This window comes from Ochotona curzoniae, unplaced genomic scaffold, assembly GCF_017591425.1.
Source record: "Ochotona curzoniae isolate NIBS_2020 unplaced genomic scaffold, NIBS_Ocur_1.0 contig_3255, whole genome shotgun sequence".
In the NCBI taxonomy this organism is placed as follows: Eukaryota; Metazoa; Chordata; class Mammalia; order Lagomorpha; family Ochotonidae; genus Ochotona; species Ochotona curzoniae.
The window spans coordinates 2,584,983-2,607,110 of NW_024465777.1; the positions used below are offsets into that span (position 1 = coordinate 2,584,983).

Consider the following 22,128-nt stretch of genomic DNA (forward strand, 5'->3'; position numbering starts at 1 on the left):
CTTTCTTCAAGACCTCCACCGAAGGCTGAGGCACAGGGTACGTGGCATGGCTGGATGTAGAGAACTGGAGGTAGCCCCAGGCTTGCCCTGTCCCTCCATCACCTCAAGATTCCCACTGCACAGTGAGGGCTAGTCCTCTGAACAGGGAGTCCAGCTCCACGGGCGACTCCAGACTTGAGTTCTCAGGGACTGAGCTCGTGGCTTCTGTCTCAGACCTCAGCCCTTCATCCTTGGGACACACCAGGGAATCCAGCAGACTCCAAAGCTGCGGGCCCTGATCAGAGGGGGAGCAGGGAGGAGACGGGGCACTAAGAAGGAGGGGTGCAGGGTGACCTTCAATCTGCACAGAGGACAAGAGTGGGAGGTGGCTTCCGAGGAAGTGTGGGGTCCCTGGCTCCTCACTGTGCAGCATGCTGGGGTCAGGTTTGCTGTCCGTGCAAAGGCCCAGAGGCAGGTGGGGCAGTTCAGCTTCCTGGGAGTCCTCCAGGGACGGGGAGGTCACCTCCCGTAGAGAAAGGCCACCTGGGATGCAACTCCCAGTGGGCACCTCTTTGGAGATCTGACACTTGGGCCAAAGGTGTGTGGGATTAGGGATTGTCTCAGGGGGCTGTTCTTGGCTAGGTCCCTCCACACATATGCCATAGGAAGGAAGCCAGCTGTCAGTGGTGGTGTCCTGTGGGACATAGGAAAGAGTCTGAGACTTAGGGACAGCCTGTGGTGTGTAGGCTGGTGGCTTCTCTTCGGCTGTGACTTGGGGTGCGTAGGATGGTGGTGGGACTTCAGGGAGCGTCTTGGGAGTATGGGATGGCTGGGGGTCCGGAGTCTGGGGAGGGGACTCATTGGAGGGCCTGAGGATGGAGACATCTGGCTGCCCTACGTAGGCTGTCTCGGGCAGGTCCTGCAGCGGCACTGTTCCGGGGGTCCCCTGGAGATCAGAGACCTTGATCTGGTCGTACTGCATAGGTTGGGCCAGACTGCTGGGGCCACTGAAGTCAGAGACGGGGATCAGGACGTGCTCCTGGAGGAAGCGGAGTGGCTGGAAGGTAAGCACTCGCTGGACATTCTGTAAGAGACAAGAGCCCACCCCGACAGGGTGTGTTCTCAGCACTCTGCAAGTCCCTGGGATAGGGGGCCGTCCTAGAATGAACCCCCTAGTGGCCTTTCCATGATCCAGACAGAGGCTGCTCTGATGCCACAGACAGCTTTCTGCCCCCTGGCTGGGGCCCACTGAGATGAGCCAGGGTCAGGGCCAGGAGGGAGCTGTAGGCTCTGCTTTCCCCAGGAGAAGGGTGTGGGTGATCCCGGAAGGAGATGACTCAGACATGTGGCTGCAATTTGGGCAGTGGGGCCATGGCTGCCTGGATTACAGGTCCCCAAGCACTTCACTAGGAGCAAGGGGGACAGGGAAAGGGACTCTCAGGAAGCCAGGCTGCTTTAAGAGACTGTGACTCATCTGGACTTTGCCACCAGTTCTAGGATCCCTAGGGGCCCCACCAGGGGCACTGCCCTGTGCCCCGCAACTCCTACCATTGCTCAACCCCTCCCCCCTGCTGCTCCTCTGTTCCCCACATGGCCCTGGACCCTTTCAAGCCACTGGGCTCTTCCATCTCACATTCATTTTTCCCCATTACCTGCCTTCCTGACACCTGTCACTGTGGATACAAGCTCAGCCTGCGCACTCCTCAGGGGAGAAAACAAGCCAGTCTTCCTTATGTGCAGATCCCTGAGCTTCCAGAAGCATCTGTGACCCTGACTCCTCCTCTTTGGCCTCCCACCTATGGGGGTCCTCCCTGAACCCATCCCCTGCACCAGGCAGGACAACAGCTCACCAGGGAGTTGGGGGGCGCTGGTGGCTTGGTGACGTATCTGTAGCTCAGGTAGCAGAGGCCCGCCATCAGGAAGCCCATGAAGAACAGGATGATACCTGAGAAGGAGTAGACCCAGGTCCGATCTGGAGGAGCAAAGGGGCCCAAGAAGGAAGTGTGAGGCTGGGATACGACCAGGCCCTGTCCCCAGTGTGGAACATGGCAGATGCCCTCTGACCAGAGGAGGAAAGGCTGCCCCTGCTCTCAGCATCCCCTGGCCAGAGCCAGCCCTCCAGTGGGGTCTACCTCGTGCACCCCTATGCGTTCAGGAGACACAGACTGGGGCTTTACACTGTTAGGTCCAATGCACTTCCTGCATCCCCCTGGCGTATCTGCTGGTTATAGCAACCTGGGATGCCAGGGTTGATTCACAGTTCCTGGGCTCCTTGCAACCCTGGGCTAGAAAGCAGAGGTGCAGGAGGAGCCCCCTGCTAGCCCCTGGCGCTGGCCCAACTCCCACTGCAGAACCCTCATGTTCACAAGTAGCTTCCTGTGGGTACCTGTGGACCAGCACATCAGCAAAGGGCCCTCACTAGGGAGGAAAGAGGACATGGTCTGATGGGAACACAAGCTTGGGCTTGGATACCAGCCACCTCAGGTTCCAGATACGAGCTTGGTTGCCATCTAGCAGGAAGGCCTTGCTGTAGCAAGTGTTGATCCTGTGTGGAGGGTGTGTCCAGGAGAGGGCCTGTGGAGAGTAGGGTGCTGGGCTCAGCCAGAGGGCCTGTCTGGCAACCCCCAGGCCCTGGTAGTAAGGGGCTGGGTGTCTCGCAGGCCTTGTCCAGCCAGGAGAGCCTGAGAAGTCACTGCTGTTTCCAAAAGGGGAGGAGAAGAATGACTTCAGGCTTCAGTGCCCCAGCCTGCTCCCTGGGGCCTGGTGTCCTGGGGACGGGCACAACAGTTCTTGGCAGGACACATCTCCTGCCACCAGCTCAAGAAAGGCTTGGAGAGGAAGAGCACATTGGAGGCTTTGGTGACATTGGCCATAGAGTCCCCCAAGGGTCTGGCCTCTCTCTAAGTCCTTCTTTTTCCAGGCCGGGGAGCTTGTCACCAGTGGCCGCTGAGCTCAGGCACCACTGTGAATCGGGAGATGCCAACTCCACCCCACTCCTTATTCCCCCACCCCTACCCGAGTGGCCTGGGCCTCTGTGGGTCAGCTGCCCGCCTCAGTGACAGCCTGTCCCCATCACGTGACATGCTCACTGCTGCTCCAGGCAGAAGACAGGATCTGAATGTCCCAACGGCCTCTGTGTGGCATGCCTAACATGCCAGCGAAGCCACATATTAGGACGGGACAGGCACTCAGAACATTCCCTAGCTCTGTACAATTTCCATGGGAGTCATGGGTGGCGGCATGTGATGATAAAAATGACCCAGAGACGACAGAGCTCCTGCTGCAGCACAGAGCAGCTGAGTACCCTGCTCTCGGCAGCACGGCCCTCTCTGGTCTGCCATGGCCCTCTCTGGTGTGCCATGCACTGCAGGCTCTGCCTGTTCTCCCCACATGTCACTGAGACAACATGGGGTGGGGGCTCCTTCTTGCAGATAATGGAACTGATCCTCAGAGAGGTGAAGTGACTTGACCAGGGTCACACAGCCCCTCAGTGGAGAAGCCAGGGTTCCCAGGTGTGACTCCAGAGCCCTGCCTTACAGCCATGACACATCACACCTCATGGTTCAAGTGACACAGGTGACATGGACGAAGGATCCTTTTCAATACTAAGATACCGAGACACTGCCCTGTGACCCTCCCAGACACCCCAAGAAGTGGAGAAAGTAGGGATGCTGGCCCAAGAGACAGGCAGACTTCAGGATATAAGGCCGAGGTACCCTGAGGAGGAAGTAAGGGGTACAGCACGGGAGACAGACGTGCAAAGAAACATGGAGAAGGGTTGTATGGTCTTGGGCAAGCAGCTGGGCCTCTAAGCTGGAGTTCCCTCTCCCTAACGTGGGGATGAGGCTGCCCAGTGTTGCTTTAAATATTAAATAACAAGGTGACAATAAAGATAAAAGAGGATATGTAAAGGGTTAAGCTGCCAGATGTGTCACCAGCATCCCATATCAGAGTGCTAGCTGCTCCACTTTCCATCCAACCTCCTGCTAATGCGCCTGGGAGGCAGCAGCATAACCTGGGAGGTTACAGCCCAAATAATTGGAGACCACGGCTTTAGATTAGCCCAGACCTGCCTGTGAAATCTATGTGCGAAGTGAGCCAGCAAAGAGAGGAGCTCACTCACTCTCTGCCTGTCTCTCTCTCCCTCTTTTTTCCCTCTCTCTTTCTCTGCCTTTCAAATAAACATGCCAGAGGTCATCAGAAAGGATGTCAACAGCCAGAGAAGGACAGAGATGGACTGGTGCCAGGTGTCCAGGAATGAAAGCCACAGTAGTGATATCGCATTAGCAAGGTCCACGGTTGGCAAGGTCAGAGCCCCGGGCAGCACACATTCCTGAGATAATGAGTTCAAGGAACTGGTGGAGAGGCATGTGATGCTGTCCTCTGGGCAGGTGCTGTCCCACCTGAGGCACCCCCCCCCGGCTGGGATGGTGATTCCTTAAAGATTAATTAATTAATTAAAGATTAATCTTTCTATTGCACATCATCCACCCTCTTCACCTTGGTCTTGGTTGTGCTGGCCATGGTAAATAAATATTTCTGAAAAAGACTGTATGTTGGGCATGTGACACAATACCTGACAATAAAACAATACTTAATAGATGGCAGGAATTGTTTTCTACGTGTTTTTAAGGATTAAGTGCTTTCTCCATGCCACCAAGAAGTAGCCATCAAGAAGTGTGATGTACAGAAAAGTTGCTACCATCTTAGGAGAAAAGATGGAGTCACTGCATGAGCAGGCTCACGGAAGCAGAAGCCAACGCTTTGCCAGAGGCTGCAAAGGCAGCACCCAGAGCAGTCCAGGCTAGAGAGTCACTACTGGCCTTGCTTCCCGCTTAGCACCCATGAAGCCCCATTCTTCTTTCAGTTCTCATCTTGCCCTCCTCTTGCTCCAGGCCCCAAGGAGGGCACAGCCTTGGTCAGCGGCCAGCAGGTCTTTTCAACAAGTGAACATACTAGGACTTGGGTAGTTGGCCTGTTGGAACAGAAGTTACCTGCTGGGCCTGGCATGGTAGGCTAGTGATTAAAATCTTTTCCTTGCACATGCCAGAATCCTATATGGGTGCTGGTTCTAATTCCAACAGCCCTGCTTCCCATCCAGCTCTCTGCTTGTGGCCTGAGAAAGCAGTCAAGGATGGCCCAAAACCATGGGACCCTAGAAGAGGCTTGGGAGACCTAGAAGAGGCTCCTGGTTCCTGGCTTCAGATTGGCTCAGCTCTGCCCATTGCGGCCACTTGGGGAGTGAATCATTGGACAGGAGATCTTCCTCTCTGTCTTTCCTCTTTTCTGTCTTTCCTCCTTTCTGTATATTTCCTCCTTTCTGTATTCTGGTTTTTTTTTTCCAATAAAAAAGCAATCTTAAAAAAAAATCACCTGCTGACATTACTACCCAAACACACTGACTTCTGTGGAGTCTCTCAGTGCAGCCCATAGCCTGCTCTCATTTTCATCCTCCTACAATCTCACTACCAGCCTATGAAAACAGACACTAATGATGCTGGGCCTGGGCCTGGGGCTGGGGCTGGGGCTGAGGTTGGGGCTGAAGCTTGAGTTGCAAGGTGTTTTCTGCTGAGCAGGTGACTCAAAACTACTATGGTAGCACAGTGGCAAGAGAGTTGTCTCCAGTGATGGCCTCGTTCTGTCCCTCACCACTTGGGTGGCCTTGGGCAAGCTGCTGAACCCCTCTGAAGGTCAATGTCCTTGTCTGCAGCCTGGTCCCTGACTCCTAGACCATTCACAAGGACTACAGTATGTCCAGCTGGCATAGAAGAAGTTACTGGTTACTGCCATTGCCATTATGATGGCTTTTATTTATCTTGGGAAGATGTTGAGGCATCTTTTTTTTATCTTCTCTGATCTCCTAGCTGCAGATTCCCCCCACCCACCTGCCCAGTATATCTCACTTGGGTCCGTTTTAACATGAGTTTATCTTATGAGAACACCACAAAGTTGGCTAGCGAGAGAGGAAATCCAAATGTAGACTGGAGGGTGGGATTAAATATTGGCTCTGATAATTCATCAGCTAACCCAGTAACAGATAACAAAGATTAGTCTTAATAATACACCAAATGTCAACTCTCCCGTGGCTCCTAAGTGCCCAGCCAAGCATCACCATGGTAACCTGAAAGAGTGAAGGTTTGGGCTCAGGAATCCCCCCTCCCTCTGCTGAACTCACCTGGCAGCGTCTTCACACGACACACGTAGGGGGCGCTCTCCTTGGACCAGGTGGGAACCAGAATCGTGACGGAACCGAGGAACTCCGTGTCGGGGGTCAGACTAAGGAACTCGTATTGTCTCTGTTTGCCACCGAGGTGCTGAATTTGACCAAGAATTCAAAATGATTCCTCTTCCACCACACCGATCTGCACTCGGAGGCTCCAGTCTCCCTCCTCCTGCGGGACTGTGCTCAGGGCGGTGGACCCAGCCCAGACCAGAGGCCATGGGGTCACCCAGTAGTACCCCTGTCCCACTGTTGCCTCCTGCTTTCTCCCTCAAATCCAATGGCTGCCAAGCACCGCGCCCTTTTACCCTGAGGCTTTCACGTGTAGCAAGCAGCTAATGAAAGCTGACCATGGCAATGAGGGATACCATCACCGCCACCCTCTTTCCTCTCCCATCCTCCCTCCCTTGCTCCCAGTTCTCCTTCAAACAACAAGAACTTTGTATGTGCCCATTCCTCTCTCATCTTCCTCATTGCTTCTGCCCTAAACTGGACCTCTCTCTGGTCCCCTGCCCACTCCACATTCACCCTGGCACCATGACAATCCTGCTCGAAGATGAGTATGATCACAGTGTTCCCCTGTCCCCAGTCCTTGAGTGGCCTGCCCCTGTTTCCAGGACGACATCCTGGTCTCTGCCTCTCTGTCCACACTCAACCCCAGCCCCCTAGCTTTCAGGCTGTGGTAAATATCCGGCCTGCTTGAGCAAACCCAGCTCCTTTGCACCTGTTGGTCTTCCGTGTGACTAGAGTGCAAGTCTCACCTTCCTGCTCCAGATTCTTGTTCAGTGAGTCAAGGTGGCCATGGGTGGTCCTGCTTCTTACTCCTCTGCTTACTGTCTCCTTGCTTTTTAACCTCTCAGTGTTGAAGTTTTGCAAGTTGAATTCCTGATCCATTTTCCTTTTCTCCCACTCACCCTCTTGTCACCTGCTGGACTAGACTCACAACTCCTACAATCACTCAGGGTGGATACCCTTAAACCCCTTCCAGGGTGAGCTCCAGGCTTCCGATGGGCATTGCCAGCTCCCTGCTGGTTGACACCACGTGGGCATCTCCACTCCATATATGCAAACATGGTGACCGCCTCTCTCTGGGTCCTGCCCCATCCCAAGGCTCAAACCCACACCATGTGACATTCTTTAATTCTGTTAACAGCATCATTCTTTTTCTAATATTCAAAGCCAGACCTCAAAGCTATTTGCGACACATTCTCTCACACATCCTTTGTGTCTAACTGCCCTGAAAGCAGCTGTACATTGCCCATAAAAGGCCCAGGGCCTGTGCTCTCCAGATTTGTATAACCAAGAATAGGCTCTTTACATTTCGGCTCTGACTGCCCTCTTCTAGGCATGGGGAAGCCAACGTTTAGGGCGGGTAGTGGGGAGGGGTTCCTTTTTGGAGATAGGGGTGTGTGAGAACAGGTGAACAGATACTCAAACAGATTTTACAAAATAGAATTTTATGGAACAGGCTTTACATTCTTACACTGGGGCCATGGACCAAGCCGAGGCCAGCTGCCAGGGCGTGAGAGGCCTTTCTCCCCAAATGTTGTGTTGTCCCCATCTACTTCTGGCCCTGGTTACTTCCAGCCTAGACTATTGCAGTGGACTCTGCCTTCCCATCCTGATCACTCTTCACTCTGCTGCAAGAAACCTAAAGCATCTTTTGGAAAAACCCTCCCCAAAATAGCAACTGCAGATTCTCAAAACAAACAAACAAACAAACAAAATAACTATCTAAAGGCTGGAAAGTTGAGCCTAAGTGGACGTAGATTGGGGAGAGGAGGAAGAGCCTGACATTGAGTGAAATTCCTACTTTTTTGAGCCTGAAGGAAGACCCCAGTCTAGAAACTCTGTAATCTTCCTGACTTGGATAAGCAATGGAAGCAGTGTGGAATAATCAGAATGGCTGAAACGTGAAGGGAGCAGCCATGGTGAGGGCAAATCCACAGACAGGTCCAGAATCTGTGGATGAACTTGATGAACTTGATGAAAAGCATTGGCTTGGCCCTGTAGTGTGCATGAATGGGGTAGATTTCCAGTGACCCTGCAGGAGTTCAAAACAAAACTGGATTGAAACTGCGGAGTTTGGAGTTCAGCCAGATGAATTGCCTGTTAAACCAACTGGCCAGCACTCCTTGGAGGAAGATAATGAAGTTCAGAGTTATATCAGTATATCATCCGTAATGGCCAGGTCGCACTCCAGAACTGCAATTTATCCAGGAAAAGAGAAAATGTCAGGAGAAAAGACCATCCAGTGTGATTAACCCTAAGACGGCCAAAATGTTGAAATTAAAACACAACAATTTAAAAATAACTCTTGAACTATACTCAAGGATGTGAAGGACACCATCTTAACAATGAATGAATAAGGACCTGGAGTGATGGCTCAATGGCGAATTCTGGATACCATATGGGCACCAGTTCATGTCCAACAGCTCCACTTCCCATTCAGCTCCCTGCTTACGGCCTGGGAAAGCAATAGAGAACAGCCCAATGCCTTGCGGCCCTGCATTCACATGGGGGACCTGGAAGAAGCTCCTGGCTCCTGGTTTCAGATCGCCTCAGCTTTGGCCATTGTGACCACTGTGACCATTTGAGGAGTGAATCAGTAGGTGGAAGACCTTTCTTTCTGTGTTTCCTTGTCTCCATAAATCTGCTCTGCCTTTCCAATGAAAATAAAGAAATCTTTGTTTAAAAAAAAAAGTATGAAGGATTGAGTGAATAGGAAATCTCAGTAGAATACAGAAAGTACAAAAATGCAAAATGTTGGAGCTGAATAATGCAATAACTGAAATTTAAAAGTTCATTGGATGATCTTAACAACTGATTAGAAATAATAGAAGAAATAGGAGAATTTGAGCAGATGAATAGGAGATAGACAATTAGATGACAGGGAGGGTCATACTACTTTGTGAATATACTGAAAACCTTTCAAGTGTACACTTTAAAAGGATGAATTTTATGAATTGCATCTCAATTTAACTATTTTTTTAAAAGTTCTGCCAGAATGTCATCTACAAGAGAGTGAGTATTTTAAATAGAAAGATGCAGGTAGGTTGACAGCAAATGCATGGAGAAAGGTATACCCTGCATCCTACCTGAGGGCTAAGTGACTGAGTGTCAGACAGAATATACGTCAGCCCAAAGAGCTCTAGGGGTGTTGGAAAAGTTCTTGTAGAGTGAGTGTCAGGAATTTTTGCTATTTACCTAAGATGCTACTGAACCACACGAGACATTTTCATTAACTGTAGAGACGGACTGCATGCATGGGGCAAAGGCAGAAAAGGGGGCAGAAAGAGAGAAGGAACTAGGCCATAGTGGCAGGAGTGGGAGCTCCAAAGGACCAGCCGGGGGAGAAGAGGCTGTACACACATGAGGAGGAGAGAGAGAGAAAATGAAAGAGAACATAGGGGCAGGGATCGAGAGTCTGAGACCATGGGGATTGGTAGACGCGGTGGTTGGCAGAGCCAGGGGTACAGGGTCACAAGGCATTGATGGACAGGGTTGTCAGGTACAAAATTGGGCCTGAAAATTACAGAAATGAAACCGAAACTTGAGGGAACTGAAACCTGAGGGAAGCCACTATGTAGAACAGCAGCAGGTCTAAAATGGCGGGGGTCTCATCAAACTTGGGGCTGATACTCCACTCACTCCTCACAGTGAGCATTGTGAAAAATTGTGTGTGGATTTCAAACTTCTTTTTGCAACAAAATGAACTTTTAATTCAGTTTTGCCACTAACCTGTTGATGATTTCCTCCTGTTTCTTAGAGATCAAAAGGGACGTGATAAGCAGGTCAGTTTATTAAGAAGTTTTGGCAACCACGAAAGTGAAGGTGTGTGTCTAATTATAGAGTTTGGAATTGCATGAAACAAAACTGCAGAGAACTAAAGTGAAAAACAGACAATCCCAGGGGTAGATTCCTACTCTCCATAATTAAAAGACCAAGTAAGGAAGGACAGAGAAGGGCTGACTAACACGCTTCATCACCTTGACCCCGGGATATTTATAGAGTACACAACCCAACAGCTGCCACACACATGTGCTTTTCAAGTGCTGCTAGCACATTGGCCTGCGTAGGCCATATGCTAGATGGCAAAATAAATCTCAATAAACTTCAAAGAGCTGCCATCAAACAGAGGGTGCTCTCTGATCACAGCCTGAATTAAATTAGAAATTGATAGCAACAAAAGACCCACCAATACCCCAAATATTTATCAACACTAGCTGTGATAAGGACTCTTCTTATACTCAGTAATGTCTACTGCTCTCCCTGGGCTACTGCAAACAGACACCAGCCACCCTTGACCTTGACCTTGGGCATATGGCCCACCTCTCACCATCTCTTTCCATGGCTCCTACCTCTCAGAGGGAGGGCCTCGCCCTTCACAGGGTAGGTTCGTTCACTAAATCTCAGAGACAAAGTGGACTGGAAGATGCCCGAGAATCTAAATTTTAAACAAGCCTGCAGGAGGATTCAGGATCTGCTCTGTGTGTCTCCAAGCTCCTGCCAAACTGAGCGGGTTGGGGTTCTCCAGGAACGGTTTTCTCCTTCTGTCTCGGATCATGGTAGGGGATGTTGGAGGAGAAATGTTGGTTTTGACAGAGGTGGGCCAGAATCCTATCCATGCTACTGTTTACATGCTGAACAATCTTGAGCAAGTGGCATAACCTCTCTGAAACTCTGTTTTCTCATTTGCAACCTGGAGTTCCTGGCACCTGCCACAAAGGTCGCAGGGAAGATTTCACAGGCACCTGTTACCTGGAACACTCAGGAGCTGCTGTCGGCACCAGTGCTCGTTGGGAGTTGCCTGACCATGCCAAGCCCATCTCCTTGCCCCATGCTCATCTTCCTCCCTCTCTACCCACTGACTAGGGGGAAAAAAATTTATTCAATTGAATTAGGTTGGGGGGAAATACCACATACTTTGTGAATATAAAATGAAATTGTTTAAAGTTTGACAATGTATATCTTTGGAGCCAGCCTGCAATGGGCACCCCATGTGAGTGCCCTTTGGAGTTCTGCCAGCTTCACTTCTGATCCAGCTGTTTGTGTATGGCCTGGGAAAGCAGTGCAGGACAGACCAAGTCTTTAAGTTCTTGCACTCACACTGGGGAAGCTCCAGGCTCCTGGCTTTGGCCTGACTCAGTCCTGGCCATTTTGGCTAGGTGACCCAGTGAATGAAAGATTCTCTCTGACTTTCCTCCTCTCTGCAACTTGTCTTTGAAAAAAATTAAAAATAAGTCTTAAAAAAATTTATGCCCGTGGCATCTACATTTTATTTTAATTGCTCTTAAGACACTGCCTACAGTCACAGTTGCTGCAAGGTTCTATTGATGGAGCTGAGGTGTCAGTGGATAAGTAGCTTATCCTGAGCCAAGAACACCTGGGGTGATGGATGGCTTATCTTGGAGCTATGGGTCCCAACGCTATCTATCTCTCCTTCATGTCTGCCTCCCATCTTAAATTATGGAAGAAAGGCCTTCTAACCCCAAGGCTGTCTCCTCCTTTCCCCTTTGATTCAGGTTGTAATTCACTATGTTGTTCTTCCCTTTTGGCTTTCTTTAAGTTTAATTAACCTAGGAAAACCAATCCTGAGACTGTTAGTACGACAGTGCTTAACAAAAGCTTGTATGTCCTGGCCTTTGTAACCACAGCTTTGACACCACGGCTTTTTGGGATGTGAAAGTCTGTATGTTCTTTGACAAAGTATGTTGTCCTAAAAGCATGGATGATGGCTGCAGTGCAGTTTAATAAAATCATTTATCTGTTAAGCATCTTCTCGTCTATTCGATCGATCATGACATTCTACAGAATGAGCAAAGCAGGGATGTACCCATGGAAACAGGTTCTAGCATGTTCTAAAGCAAATATTGGAGGAAGCTCATAGAGGTTTCTTCCTGTAACTTTTGGAGGTATCATGCAGAAAAGCAATCTATATTGTACATAAAAGGAGTTTTTCTAGCCAAGACACTTGAGAGGAATTGCATTAAACAAATGGACACCAGGTTCTTGGCTCTGCAGACTTGTCAGAGCCTTAAACATGCTATAATAGGGCATGTGAATTCTAACAGGGAGATTCTGGGAAATGCCTATGTATATAACACATCCTCTGTCTACTTAAAGCAATGCAGATTCAAGCAAAAAAAGGAAGGACAGGGCAACACCCACTTACCCTTTGGTAGGTATGGTTGACACGGAGCTCTACGCGGTAGAACAGGTCCTTGAAGATGTCATTCAGGGTGAGCTGATGGCCATCCTGTGCTTGGATGGGCGTGGGGGAAGGATGGACAATCATCTCAACAGATCTGACTTTGGGGATACAAGTCACATCTGGTGGTTTGATGGTAGCTAGAGAAAAGGAGAGAAAAAAGAAGCATTCGGAACTGGCCGTTGGTGTCTGAGGCCGCCCTGGAGAGACAATGGAAAATAACAGCTTCCCCTCTTTGCCTGCCCTAACCCTCACTGTGCTTCTGGAAATATCAGCAACATCAACAGGTGCAGGGAACAATATCCTGCAAGCAGCCGGCCAAGAGGTGACCATGGGTGGGCAGGAAGAGCCCAGTATACTGGGCATCAGCAATTGTTCCTCCAACAGGGCACCCCAGCCCCTGCCCACTCCCCCTGAGTTGGCTGCAGCACTCTTCCTCTGTAATCTGCTGGCATCAGTGATTTCAAGAATGTCCGTGACTGTGGTTCCCAGGGTACATGCCTAATGGCCCTGGGAGCATGGGTAGGACTGTTGATTTGACCCCAAGACCAGCCAGAAGACTTTAGTCTCTCTCTCTCTCTCTCACTCACTCTTTCTCTGTCTCTGTCTGTCTCTCTCTGCCTCTCTGTCTCTCTGATGAAACTTTCCAAATAAGCAAGTGACCCCTTTGAGAACCTGACAGGTGCTGGGCATGAGTGAGTGACTCTACCATTGGCCCTGAAGACCCCGTCATCTTACACTCAGTATCATTTAAAGCATCTGCTTTTCCTAGGTTTTGGCTTCCTTAAGATTCACGTGCCCTTTGGGTTCACGATTTGTTATCTGCTATCCTGCAGACATAAGCCTGTTTTCATAAGCCTGTTCCCACCAATGCACTGGAAACTCATGGCACCGTAGCTGGCAGCCCTATCCACTAACCCCTCGTAGCCCCTCCTGCTAGTCCTCGCCCACCACTGCACCTCCCAATCGCCTATGGCACCCACAGCCCTACCCACCAATCCCTCAGGGTGCCATGATGCCCGTCCAGCCACATACGGGCCAGTCCTGCGTATGTGCCACCTTGGTTCATCTTGCTCTATCCTTCTTTCCCTCTTCTCTTGGAGCCCTCCTCCTGCCACTATGGCAGGAGACATCTCTCTCCCTCTCTCCCTCTCTCTCTCTTTCTCTCCCTCTCTCTCCCTTTCTCTCCCTCTCTCTCCCTTTCTCTCCCTCTCTCTGCCTCCAGTCCCATCCCTGCTGCCTTCATTCCTCCTGGAATAAAACCTCCTGCGAGGGTCGCCGAGTCTGGTGTTTCAGTCTGTGGTGGCATCCTGAAAAGAGCTTATATTGATTGTTCCAACTTTAGAATATGTGCTGAAGTGAGCACAATAGCTTATACCAAACAGAGCTAACGCTGAAAAGAGCTAACACTGGGTCCGGGGACATCAGCACGTCTATATAGAGAGGTGGGTGTGAGGGGCAGTAGTGATGATGCCCCTTGGGGTGCTCCCATTCTGAACTGGAATGTGGGTAAGCCCTAGCTCTGTTTCTGATTCCACCTTCCTGCTAACGCACACCTTGGGAGGCAGCAGGTGACAGCTCAAGTACTGGGGAGTCCATGTGGGAGACCCAGACTGAGTTCCAGCTCCCAACTTCAGCTTGGCCCAACCCCAGCTGCTGCAGCCATCTGGGGAGTGAACTAGCAGATGAAAGACCTCTGTGTCCCTTTGTCTCTTCCTTTCCTTTTTCTCTGCATTTCTGCTTATAGAATACAAAACATAAATAACAATAAGATATTCACATATAAAATCCTATATACAACTTCATGAACCATCTCCCTTATCTAATTCATAAAAATTCACCAGCATAGCATAGCATAGCATATTAAGCCGTTGCCTGTGACACCTGTATCCCATATGGACACTGGTTCTAGTCCCAGGTGTTTCCTTCTAATGTGCCTGGGAAAGCAGTAGAAGATGGCCCAAGAACTTAGGTCCCTGCACCCAAGGGAGAGATGGATCAAGCCCCAGGTTCCTGACTTTGGTCTGGCCCAGCTCTGGCCATTGCGGCCATTTGGTGAGTGAACCAGCAGTTGGAAAATCTCTCTCTTTCTCTAACTCGGCTTTTCATACATAGATAAATCTTAAAAAAAAAAAATCCCTCAAGAGTCCATTGATCCCAAATATTTAAAACATCTGAATCAGAAGAATGTTCTTTACAGTATTGTTTATAAAATTGAAAAGCTGAGCCACCTATGCTCAAGAAAGAGATTGGGTCAGGAAATCAGAATACCTTCAGAGAATGGGTCTGGTTGCAGCTGTGACATCGTGTTGTGGAAACATTTAATGATAATGGCAAATGTTCATGGTGCCAAACCTCCCTCCAAAACAATAAAAAAAAAAACCCACTTATAAAATGATAGGTACAGTTGCTAATTACTGTGGTTATGTTTGAGAGTGCATGCTGTTTGGGTTGACTTATTTTTCTTTGTATATATGTTTCTTTACCTTTCAAAATTTTAGCCTGAATATGGATTAATTATATAAGCCAGAAAAAAAGCCAACATCATTTAATTTTATTCTTTATTATCTAGAAAAATCGTATGTGGAGGTTGACATTGGGGTGCAGCGGGTTAAGCCTGCATATGATGCAAGCATGCCATGGGCTCCAGGTCAAGTCCCGGCTGCTTCAATTCTATTCTAACACTCTGCTAACATGCCTAGGAAAGCAGCAGAAGATGGCTAAGGACTCGGAAGAGTTCTAGTATTGCTAACCATGCAAGAGACTCGGATGGAGCTCTAGGCTCCTGGCTTCAACCTGGCCCAGTCCCAGCCGTTAACCACATCTGGAAGTTAATCAGAGGATAGAAGCTCTCTCTCTCTTCCTCCCTCTGCCTCTCTCTCAGTAACTGTCTCTCATATAAGCAAAAATAGGTATGTCTTTAAAAAAATCACATGTAGATGTAGAGTCAGTTGATGAACATCACCACATACTTCACGTGGATGGCAGTTTAGAAATTGCTACTCATTCATCCATCCATCATCCGTCCAACCACCCACCCATCAACTATGTGTTCAGTATTACTCATTTAACGCTCCACGCACCCATCCACCGATACAACTATCCATCCATCAATATCATATTAAGTATCTTCTATGTGCCAGGCACTCTACTAGGAGTTAAGAATACGGTGGATTCCATGGCTCCCATGGACAATCATGGAACTCACACTGTAGTGAGGGAGATATATGCAAGCATGGTCATTCCAGGTTGTGACATGAACCTGAGGACAAGGAACAGCTGTGTGAAGCATACTGAAATCGGATGGTCAGGGCTCGGGGTGGGATACTAGGTTTGGGGGCTGAGTTGAAGCTGAGCTTTAAGGACTGGAGGAGAGCAAGGTGTGAGAATTTGGGACAGCAAGGGCCCCGGGCAGGCAGGTGCAGCCAGGGGCAGGAGTGAGAGGGCAGGTGAGGCTTTTGAGAAGAGGACTGGGACGGGCAGGGCCTTGGTGGGCACAGTGAGACTTGGCCCTGTCTTGCGAGCCAAAAAAAGGCTGCTGGGGAGCTAAGCAGGACATGAGAAATGGTAGGCTGACTCATTGAGCAGATTCTTCTGGAGTCTCTGCGGAGGATGGGCCAAGAAGGGGTGAGAAAGCAGATTGGGGCCTTGGCTGTGACCAGGGTCAAGACACGGGGTGGGCTGGGTTAGAGCAGCTTGGCAGAGGTGGGCAAAATGAGCAGCACAATTTACTGCGGTGAATACATTTTCCCTGGAACCCCACCCCACTCTCCAGCCAGGCTCTCCACCCACTCTAGATGCAAAGAGGCCACCCCTGCACCCCTAACTTTCCACTCATTCCCCAGAAATAAGCGAGGGCTCCTACTCACTGTGCTGCAGCGAGCTGAACCGCTCGGTCATCTTGGTGGCTGAGCGGCCCCCCGTGCTCATGGCCGTGACCCTGGCATAGTAGAATTCTGTGGTTTTGCTGGTCTCTGTGGTCAGGTTGCAGGACCTCTGGGAGATCAGCTGGCAGCCTGCCTTGGGCAGCCACGATTTCTCTCCATACCTGTAGGCGAGGCAGGACTGCTGAGCGTGGCATTACTGGGCAGGCTGGAACTGGGTCTACAGCTTGATGTTAATGATAACTGTGCCTAGCACCCTTTAAGTGCTGAGCACTTGAGTGGTCTGGGTTCCCACAGTGGATCCTTGAGGCGTGCATATTAATTATTCCTCTTTTCCAAAAAGATGAGGCTCAAAGAAAGAAAATTCGCTCATGAATTTAAAACGTGCACGTTGGTGGGGGTGTTGGCTAGCCCTAGTCCAAGTTCAGAGCTCCTGGTGGCCCTGTTACGGAACAGTTGGAACTGAGGCTGAGACAGCAGAAGTTGCTCGCCACAGACCAGGATGGCAGGACCAGGAATGAAGCCCAGGCAAGAAGATAGCCCATCCATGCCCATCTTCCTCCCCTGGGTGGAGGCACAACTGGTTGACCCAGTTTTACCAATGATAACAAAGCCAGTATTGGCAGCTCTGTATCAGCAGGCACTGGTGGTGTTCACAGCTTCTTTTACATCATCTACTGAACACCCTTATGATGAAGGTTCTATCACCATTCTCACATTATGGATGGGGAAACTGAGGCTTGGCAAGGTTACCCAAGATCACCTGGACAGAACGGTTCCTCAAACCTGGGCCATCTGGCTTCAGAGCCATAGAACTGACCATGGTTTTGTCTTCCTTCCATGGAAGGAACACAAAGGGCCACGCTGCCTCTGGAAGGGGCTAGGAGCCACCAGTACCAGTGGAGACATGGGGACAGATGGGATGGGGAATTTTTGGCTGGACTGGGGTCCCGAGCTGCTGGGAGAGAAGCGCACGTCTTATACTCCACGCTGTAGACCGTGTCTGGTGTGCTATCTGGGCCGCTGTCCCATGTCAGGATGTTCTCGAAGTTGCTGGACTGGAATTTCACATGCTGAAGCAGTTTCCAGGGTTCTTCTGCAATGTGAGCTGTGGGAGAGAGGGCAGAGTGAGCAGCTGGACTTGGGGCTGGGCTACCCCCCACCTTCCAAGAAAGGGTCATGGCCCAACACTCCCACCCCCAGCCTGCGCTGACTGTTCACAGCTCTCATCTACTCATTCCTTTGTTCCCAGCTACAGTGCACGCTGCACAAAATACGCCACTTCTAAGTGTTCAGTCCTACAGTTTCTTAGGAAAATCACAAACCTATACAGCTGTCACTACTAATTCCAGAACATTCTCATAAACCCCAAAGAAAGTGGCCCTGCGACCGACACTATGGTATAATGGGTTAAGCTATCAAAAACAGTGCTGATATTTCATATGGGTGTCTGTTTAAGTCCTGGCTGCTTCCACTTCTGATCCAGCTCCCTGCTAATGCTCCTGGGAAAGCAACAGAAGTGCCTGGGCTTCCAGCTCCTGGCTGCCGGCTTCAGACTGGAGCAGCCCTGGCTATTGTGGCTACCTGAGGGGTAGACGGATAGATAGGAGATCTCTCTACTCTCCCTCTGTAACTATGATTGATATATATATGACAGACTTATATAGAGGAGGCAGAAGAAAAGATCTTCCATCTGCTGGTTAACTCCTCAAATGGCCAGAGCCAAGGCAATCCAAAGCCAGGAGCCAGGAGCTTCTCCTTAGTCTCCCATGTGGGTGCAGGGTCTCAAGCATCATCCACCACTGCTTTCCCAGGCCATAAGCAGGGAGCTGAATTAGAAGTGGAGCAGCCAGGACACAGGTGAGTACCCGTATGAGATGCTGGTGCTTGGAGGTGGAGGATTGGCCAAGGTGGAGGATTGGAGCCATCACACCAGCCCCTGTAACTCTGTCAAATAAATATAACAAATCTTTTTAAAAAAAGAATATGCCAAGAAATATCAGGGATTTTTTTAAAGGGGTCATTTTCCAGAGCCTCCATTTCCATGGATACCTCTTTTTGTTTTTTAAGTTTTAAAAATTGTTAAGTAATATTTTATGCAGAGAGAGATGAGAGAGAGAAAGCAGACGGAATACTCCTAGGTGTTAGTTCACTCCAGGAATGCCTGCAATGGCCAAAGCTGGGAGCCAGGAGCTCAATCTGATCCCCTCGTGGGAGTGGCAGGAATGCAGCCCAGCTCCATCATCTGTGCCTCCCAGAGTTGGCATCAGTAGGAAGCTGGAGTCGGAGCGGAGTCAGGTGTTGGCACCCTTACATGGGACACAGGGTGCCTTGGTTAGAGTCTTAATGCACCCTACTCCTGCTTCTCATTCACTTTTGAACAGCCCCTGAACCTGGTGCCTTCATCACCAGTGTGGAAACACTCCAGCTGAAGTTGCCAAGAGCTGCCTTTTCGGTAGCTGTGGCAGACGAAGTGCTGGTGGCTTACAGTGGTCCCTCCCAGCCATGCCAGTCATCTGCCACGCTGACTTCTTAGATGCCAAAAGCACGTCCACAGCTCCAGACTTAATAGACAGAGGCTGTGACGGGCAGGGGTGGGGCAGATTGTTAAAGTGATCAGAGCCTCAGTTTTCTGCCCTGGAACTAATTCGAAGTACTTAAAGACAAGTAGTAACCATAGCAGCCAACCTGTGTGAAGTGCATGCTGCATGCCAGGTCCTGGGCTAAGTCTCTCACTTCACCTGGTCCTGTGGTGCCCTGGTAAGGTGGATCCTCCCACGATCCCACTTCATGGATGAGAACATAGAGGCTCAGAGGGCACTGTCATTAGCACAATGTGACAGGGCCTACAGCATCTGTCAACGCAGCTGGTGTGGGATAGGGTGTGTGTGTGTGTGTGTGGTCTGAAAGCAGGGACCTGGGGGAGCCAGGGGGAGGATGTCTCAGTCACCCTTTGTTATGGGGGTGAGGAGCTTCTGTCACTGGAGCTCCTGGCAGAGAGACCTGTTTAGGGAGGCTGGGAGGAGAGAGGAGGGATGAAGCTTGTTCCAAAAGAGGCTACACCTGTTGCCCTATGCCACTGCCCGACTTCTGGCCTGCCAATGGCAAAGAGCAGCTGAGGTCCGGGCTTGAGGAGGAGCCTGGGGAGGGAACCACTACCTCTGTACCAATCTTCCCAGCTGCCAAACTTAGTCGGTGGAGAGGAAGAGGGAGCAGGGAAGCAGCAGCCAGCTCAGAAGGACTGGCTGGCTGGCTGGGAGCGAGGCAGGTGCAGCCCAGAGGAGTCAAGGCCTTAAGGCTCTGTGTGCTTGTGTGCTTGCCAGGTTTGGCCTCCTCTCTTCCCTCCCCCCTGCTGGGTCTGATCGTGACCATGAGGAGATCCAGGGCTGAATCAGTGGATAATCATTTATTCTCCTGGCTCCAAGCCTACATATAGGAGGGATCTGGAGGCCATGGGAGACCCCTGTGGGGTTGGCGAAGGACAGTAGATCAGCCTACCCCTGCTGCATACCTGCTGTCTACGCCAAAGAGCACTCTCTTCCTGACCCTGGGTGGTCTGTCTCCCAGGCTTCCCTGGGCCTGCAGAGTGGGTCCTTGGGGGACAGCACACTGGGTATTTCTGCCTCTACACAGCAACTAAATCCTGAGATGGGGCTGACACACCATCCAGACCCAGGTGTGGGTGGAACCGGGTGACTGGGTCTGTTTTAGGGGAAGAAGTCCTGGGTTCAGGCTAGGTCTGAAGCTGAGGAAGGGAGTTCAGTGGAGTCAGATCTGAACAACGTGTCAGAGGCCGCAGAGGGTAGGGGTCCTAGAGGCTGGCTTGGGGAAGGCTGGTGGCTGAGGTCGGGGCATGAAGACCAGGCTAATCCCTGGGCTAGTTGGCCAGAGCTTGGCATCACTTTTATAAGGGAAGTGTCTTTGGCTTCCTAGAGCAGGAAGGGCAGGCCACGGCCAGGTGCCCTCTCTTAGGGGGCAGGGAGGCATAGCAGGGTCTCTCCTTCCCGCCTGCCTTCTGCAGCTGCGCTCCCTGTTCCCCGGCGCGAGTCTTCCCCATACTTCCTGGGTGAAAGTCTGTGTTGTGAAATCAGGCAGGCCTGTGCTGTGCAGGGCCTGGAGCCTGACAGCTTCCCTCAGGGTTGTGGGAAAACACACATGCCAGGCGGCTGGGAGGCTATGGAAAAGCACGCAGACCAAAACCCGCTCCATGTGCTGAGGAGTCAACCCAAGAGCCAGTGAGGGGCCTGAGTCCACAGGGACCCATAACTTCTTGCCAGAACTGGGGCAGGGGGTGGGGTCTGTCTAAGGGAGCAGGTCTGGGAATCCCTGAGGGAGGGACTGCAGCTCCCTAGCCTGTCACAGCTGTTCCTGATGGCAGAGTGGGGTGGGGTGGGGGTGTTGGGGTGGGGAGCTGTGCCTGATAAATTGGAGCAGAGTGCCCAGGACAGAGCTGAAAGCACGGGGTCCCGCCAGCCCTTGCCCAGGGAGAATGCTCAGTCTCTCTCTGGTGCTCACCCTGCACTTGAGCAAGGAGGGGCTTGCGGGTGCTGGATTCCCAGCCGTTAAGGTGGGCGGGGGTCTGCGGTGGGTTGGGGCTACATGTGACCCGCTGAGAAAGCTGCAGGAGAATAGGAGTTCTTGAGACTTGCTCACCTCGGGGGTGGGCGGGGGGGAAGGCCCTTTCAGATCTAGTCAGAGGCACTGGAAGGAACCCCCCACTGCGGGGAGTGTCTGAGCTAGGGTCACCTGTCCCATCTCTCTGTGTCCCCCAACCCCAGACACAAGCATAGGCAGCTATGGGACCCTTTCTTCCAGAATGGTCTCAGGGATCAAGATGTCACCTTCTGCAGGCTGATTCTCCACCCACCGGGCTGCTGCAGCTGATGTGACCCTGCGCTGGACCCCCGCGCTGGACATCTGCTTCTGCAGGAGAACCCAGCACCCAGTTCAGAGAGGAAACTGAAACTGAACTGATGGTGCTGGGGCTAGGTGGTAGAAGATCAGGAGGTGACCCTGCGCCCTGGGCCATTGACCACTGGATGGGGTCGGGGCGGGGGGGGGGGGGGAGGACACTCACCAGCCAGGGATCCCATCGTCAAGAAAGTCAGCAGCGCCCTCATCGGGGGTCCCGGCCCGAGGCCCCTGCTGGGCTCCTCCACTCTGGGCGGCGCACAGAGGGCGGGCTGGGGCAACCTGCCACCAGTCTGGGGAAGCTGGCTCCTCCCGGGCACAGGGCGGGGAAAGCCAAGGGGCAGGGCCTGCGCCAGTGAAGAGCAGGGGTGCAAAGGTGCCTGGTGTATGCTCTGGAATCTCAGGTCCTGGGCGGGAGCCAAGGGAGTTTCCTTCTGACGTGCAGGAAGCAGCCGGGTGATGGGCCGGCCTGTCGGTCTGGTCTGGTGGCTCATTCATCCTAAGGCTCTTCTTGGACTCTGCAGGGAGCTGAGAGGCACAGAAGCCACGGGAGTGTGCCCTATACAAGCTGATCAGAGAGCAGCTGTGCATCTCGTAGCTCTGTCATTCTACTCAACAGAGGATTTGCCCTCAGGAGAATATCAGGACAAGGAAACCAAGGGGGGGGGCGGGGTGCGGATTCCAGAATGTTCCTTGCAGCAAAGGAAATGCCTTGACTCTTTGACTTAGTCCTCAGCTCTGTGTCTGAGGACACTCATGCTTTCCAGCAAGGAAGGCATCCCAGGCTGGACCGTGAACCTGGGCACAAGCTTGGGGAAGTTTTTCTCCCTGAGAGAGGCTGATGGAGGTGAGGAGGCCCACACAGTAGCAGCTGGGCTTTTGGGTCTGGAATCTGCAAAGAGCTAGAAAGATGCTGATCTCAA

At 51.3% G+C, this 22,128-nt stretch overlaps 1 protein-coding gene across 1 annotated transcript; it reads right to left on the minus strand.

Moving 5' to 3' along the window:
• Positions 1-103: 103 nt before the first annotated feature.
• Positions 104-21,414, minus strand: IL22RA1 (interleukin 22 receptor subunit alpha 1). The gene is made up of 7 exons (XM_040979750.1): positions 21,372-21,414; positions 17,270-17,402; positions 16,280-16,458; positions 12,375-12,550; positions 6,155-6,293; positions 1,830-1,951; positions 104-1,063 (listed from the first exon to the last, which is right to left on the minus strand). Exons 1-7 carry the CDS (start codon positions 21,412-21,414, stop codon positions 104-106), a joined length of 1,752 nt encoding a protein of 583 aa, XP_040835684.1.
• Positions 21,415-22,128: the final 714 nt, after the last annotated feature.

Bases quoted from the DNA above. Each gene is read 5' to 3' on its own strand.
- IL22RA1 (XM_040979750.1), bottom strand. From the start codon at position 21,414: ATGAGGGCGCTGCTGACTTTCTTGACGATGGGATCCCTGGCTG. The intron at 16,459-17,269 runs GTGCGCTTCTCT...CCTCGCCTACAG, and splicing joins TACAGCGTGGAGTATAAGAC to GTATGGAGAGAAATCGTGGC. The intron at 1,952-6,154 runs GTGAGTTCAGCA...TTGCTCCTCCAG, and splicing joins TCGTGTGAAGACGCTGCCAG to ATCGGACCTGGGTCTACTCC.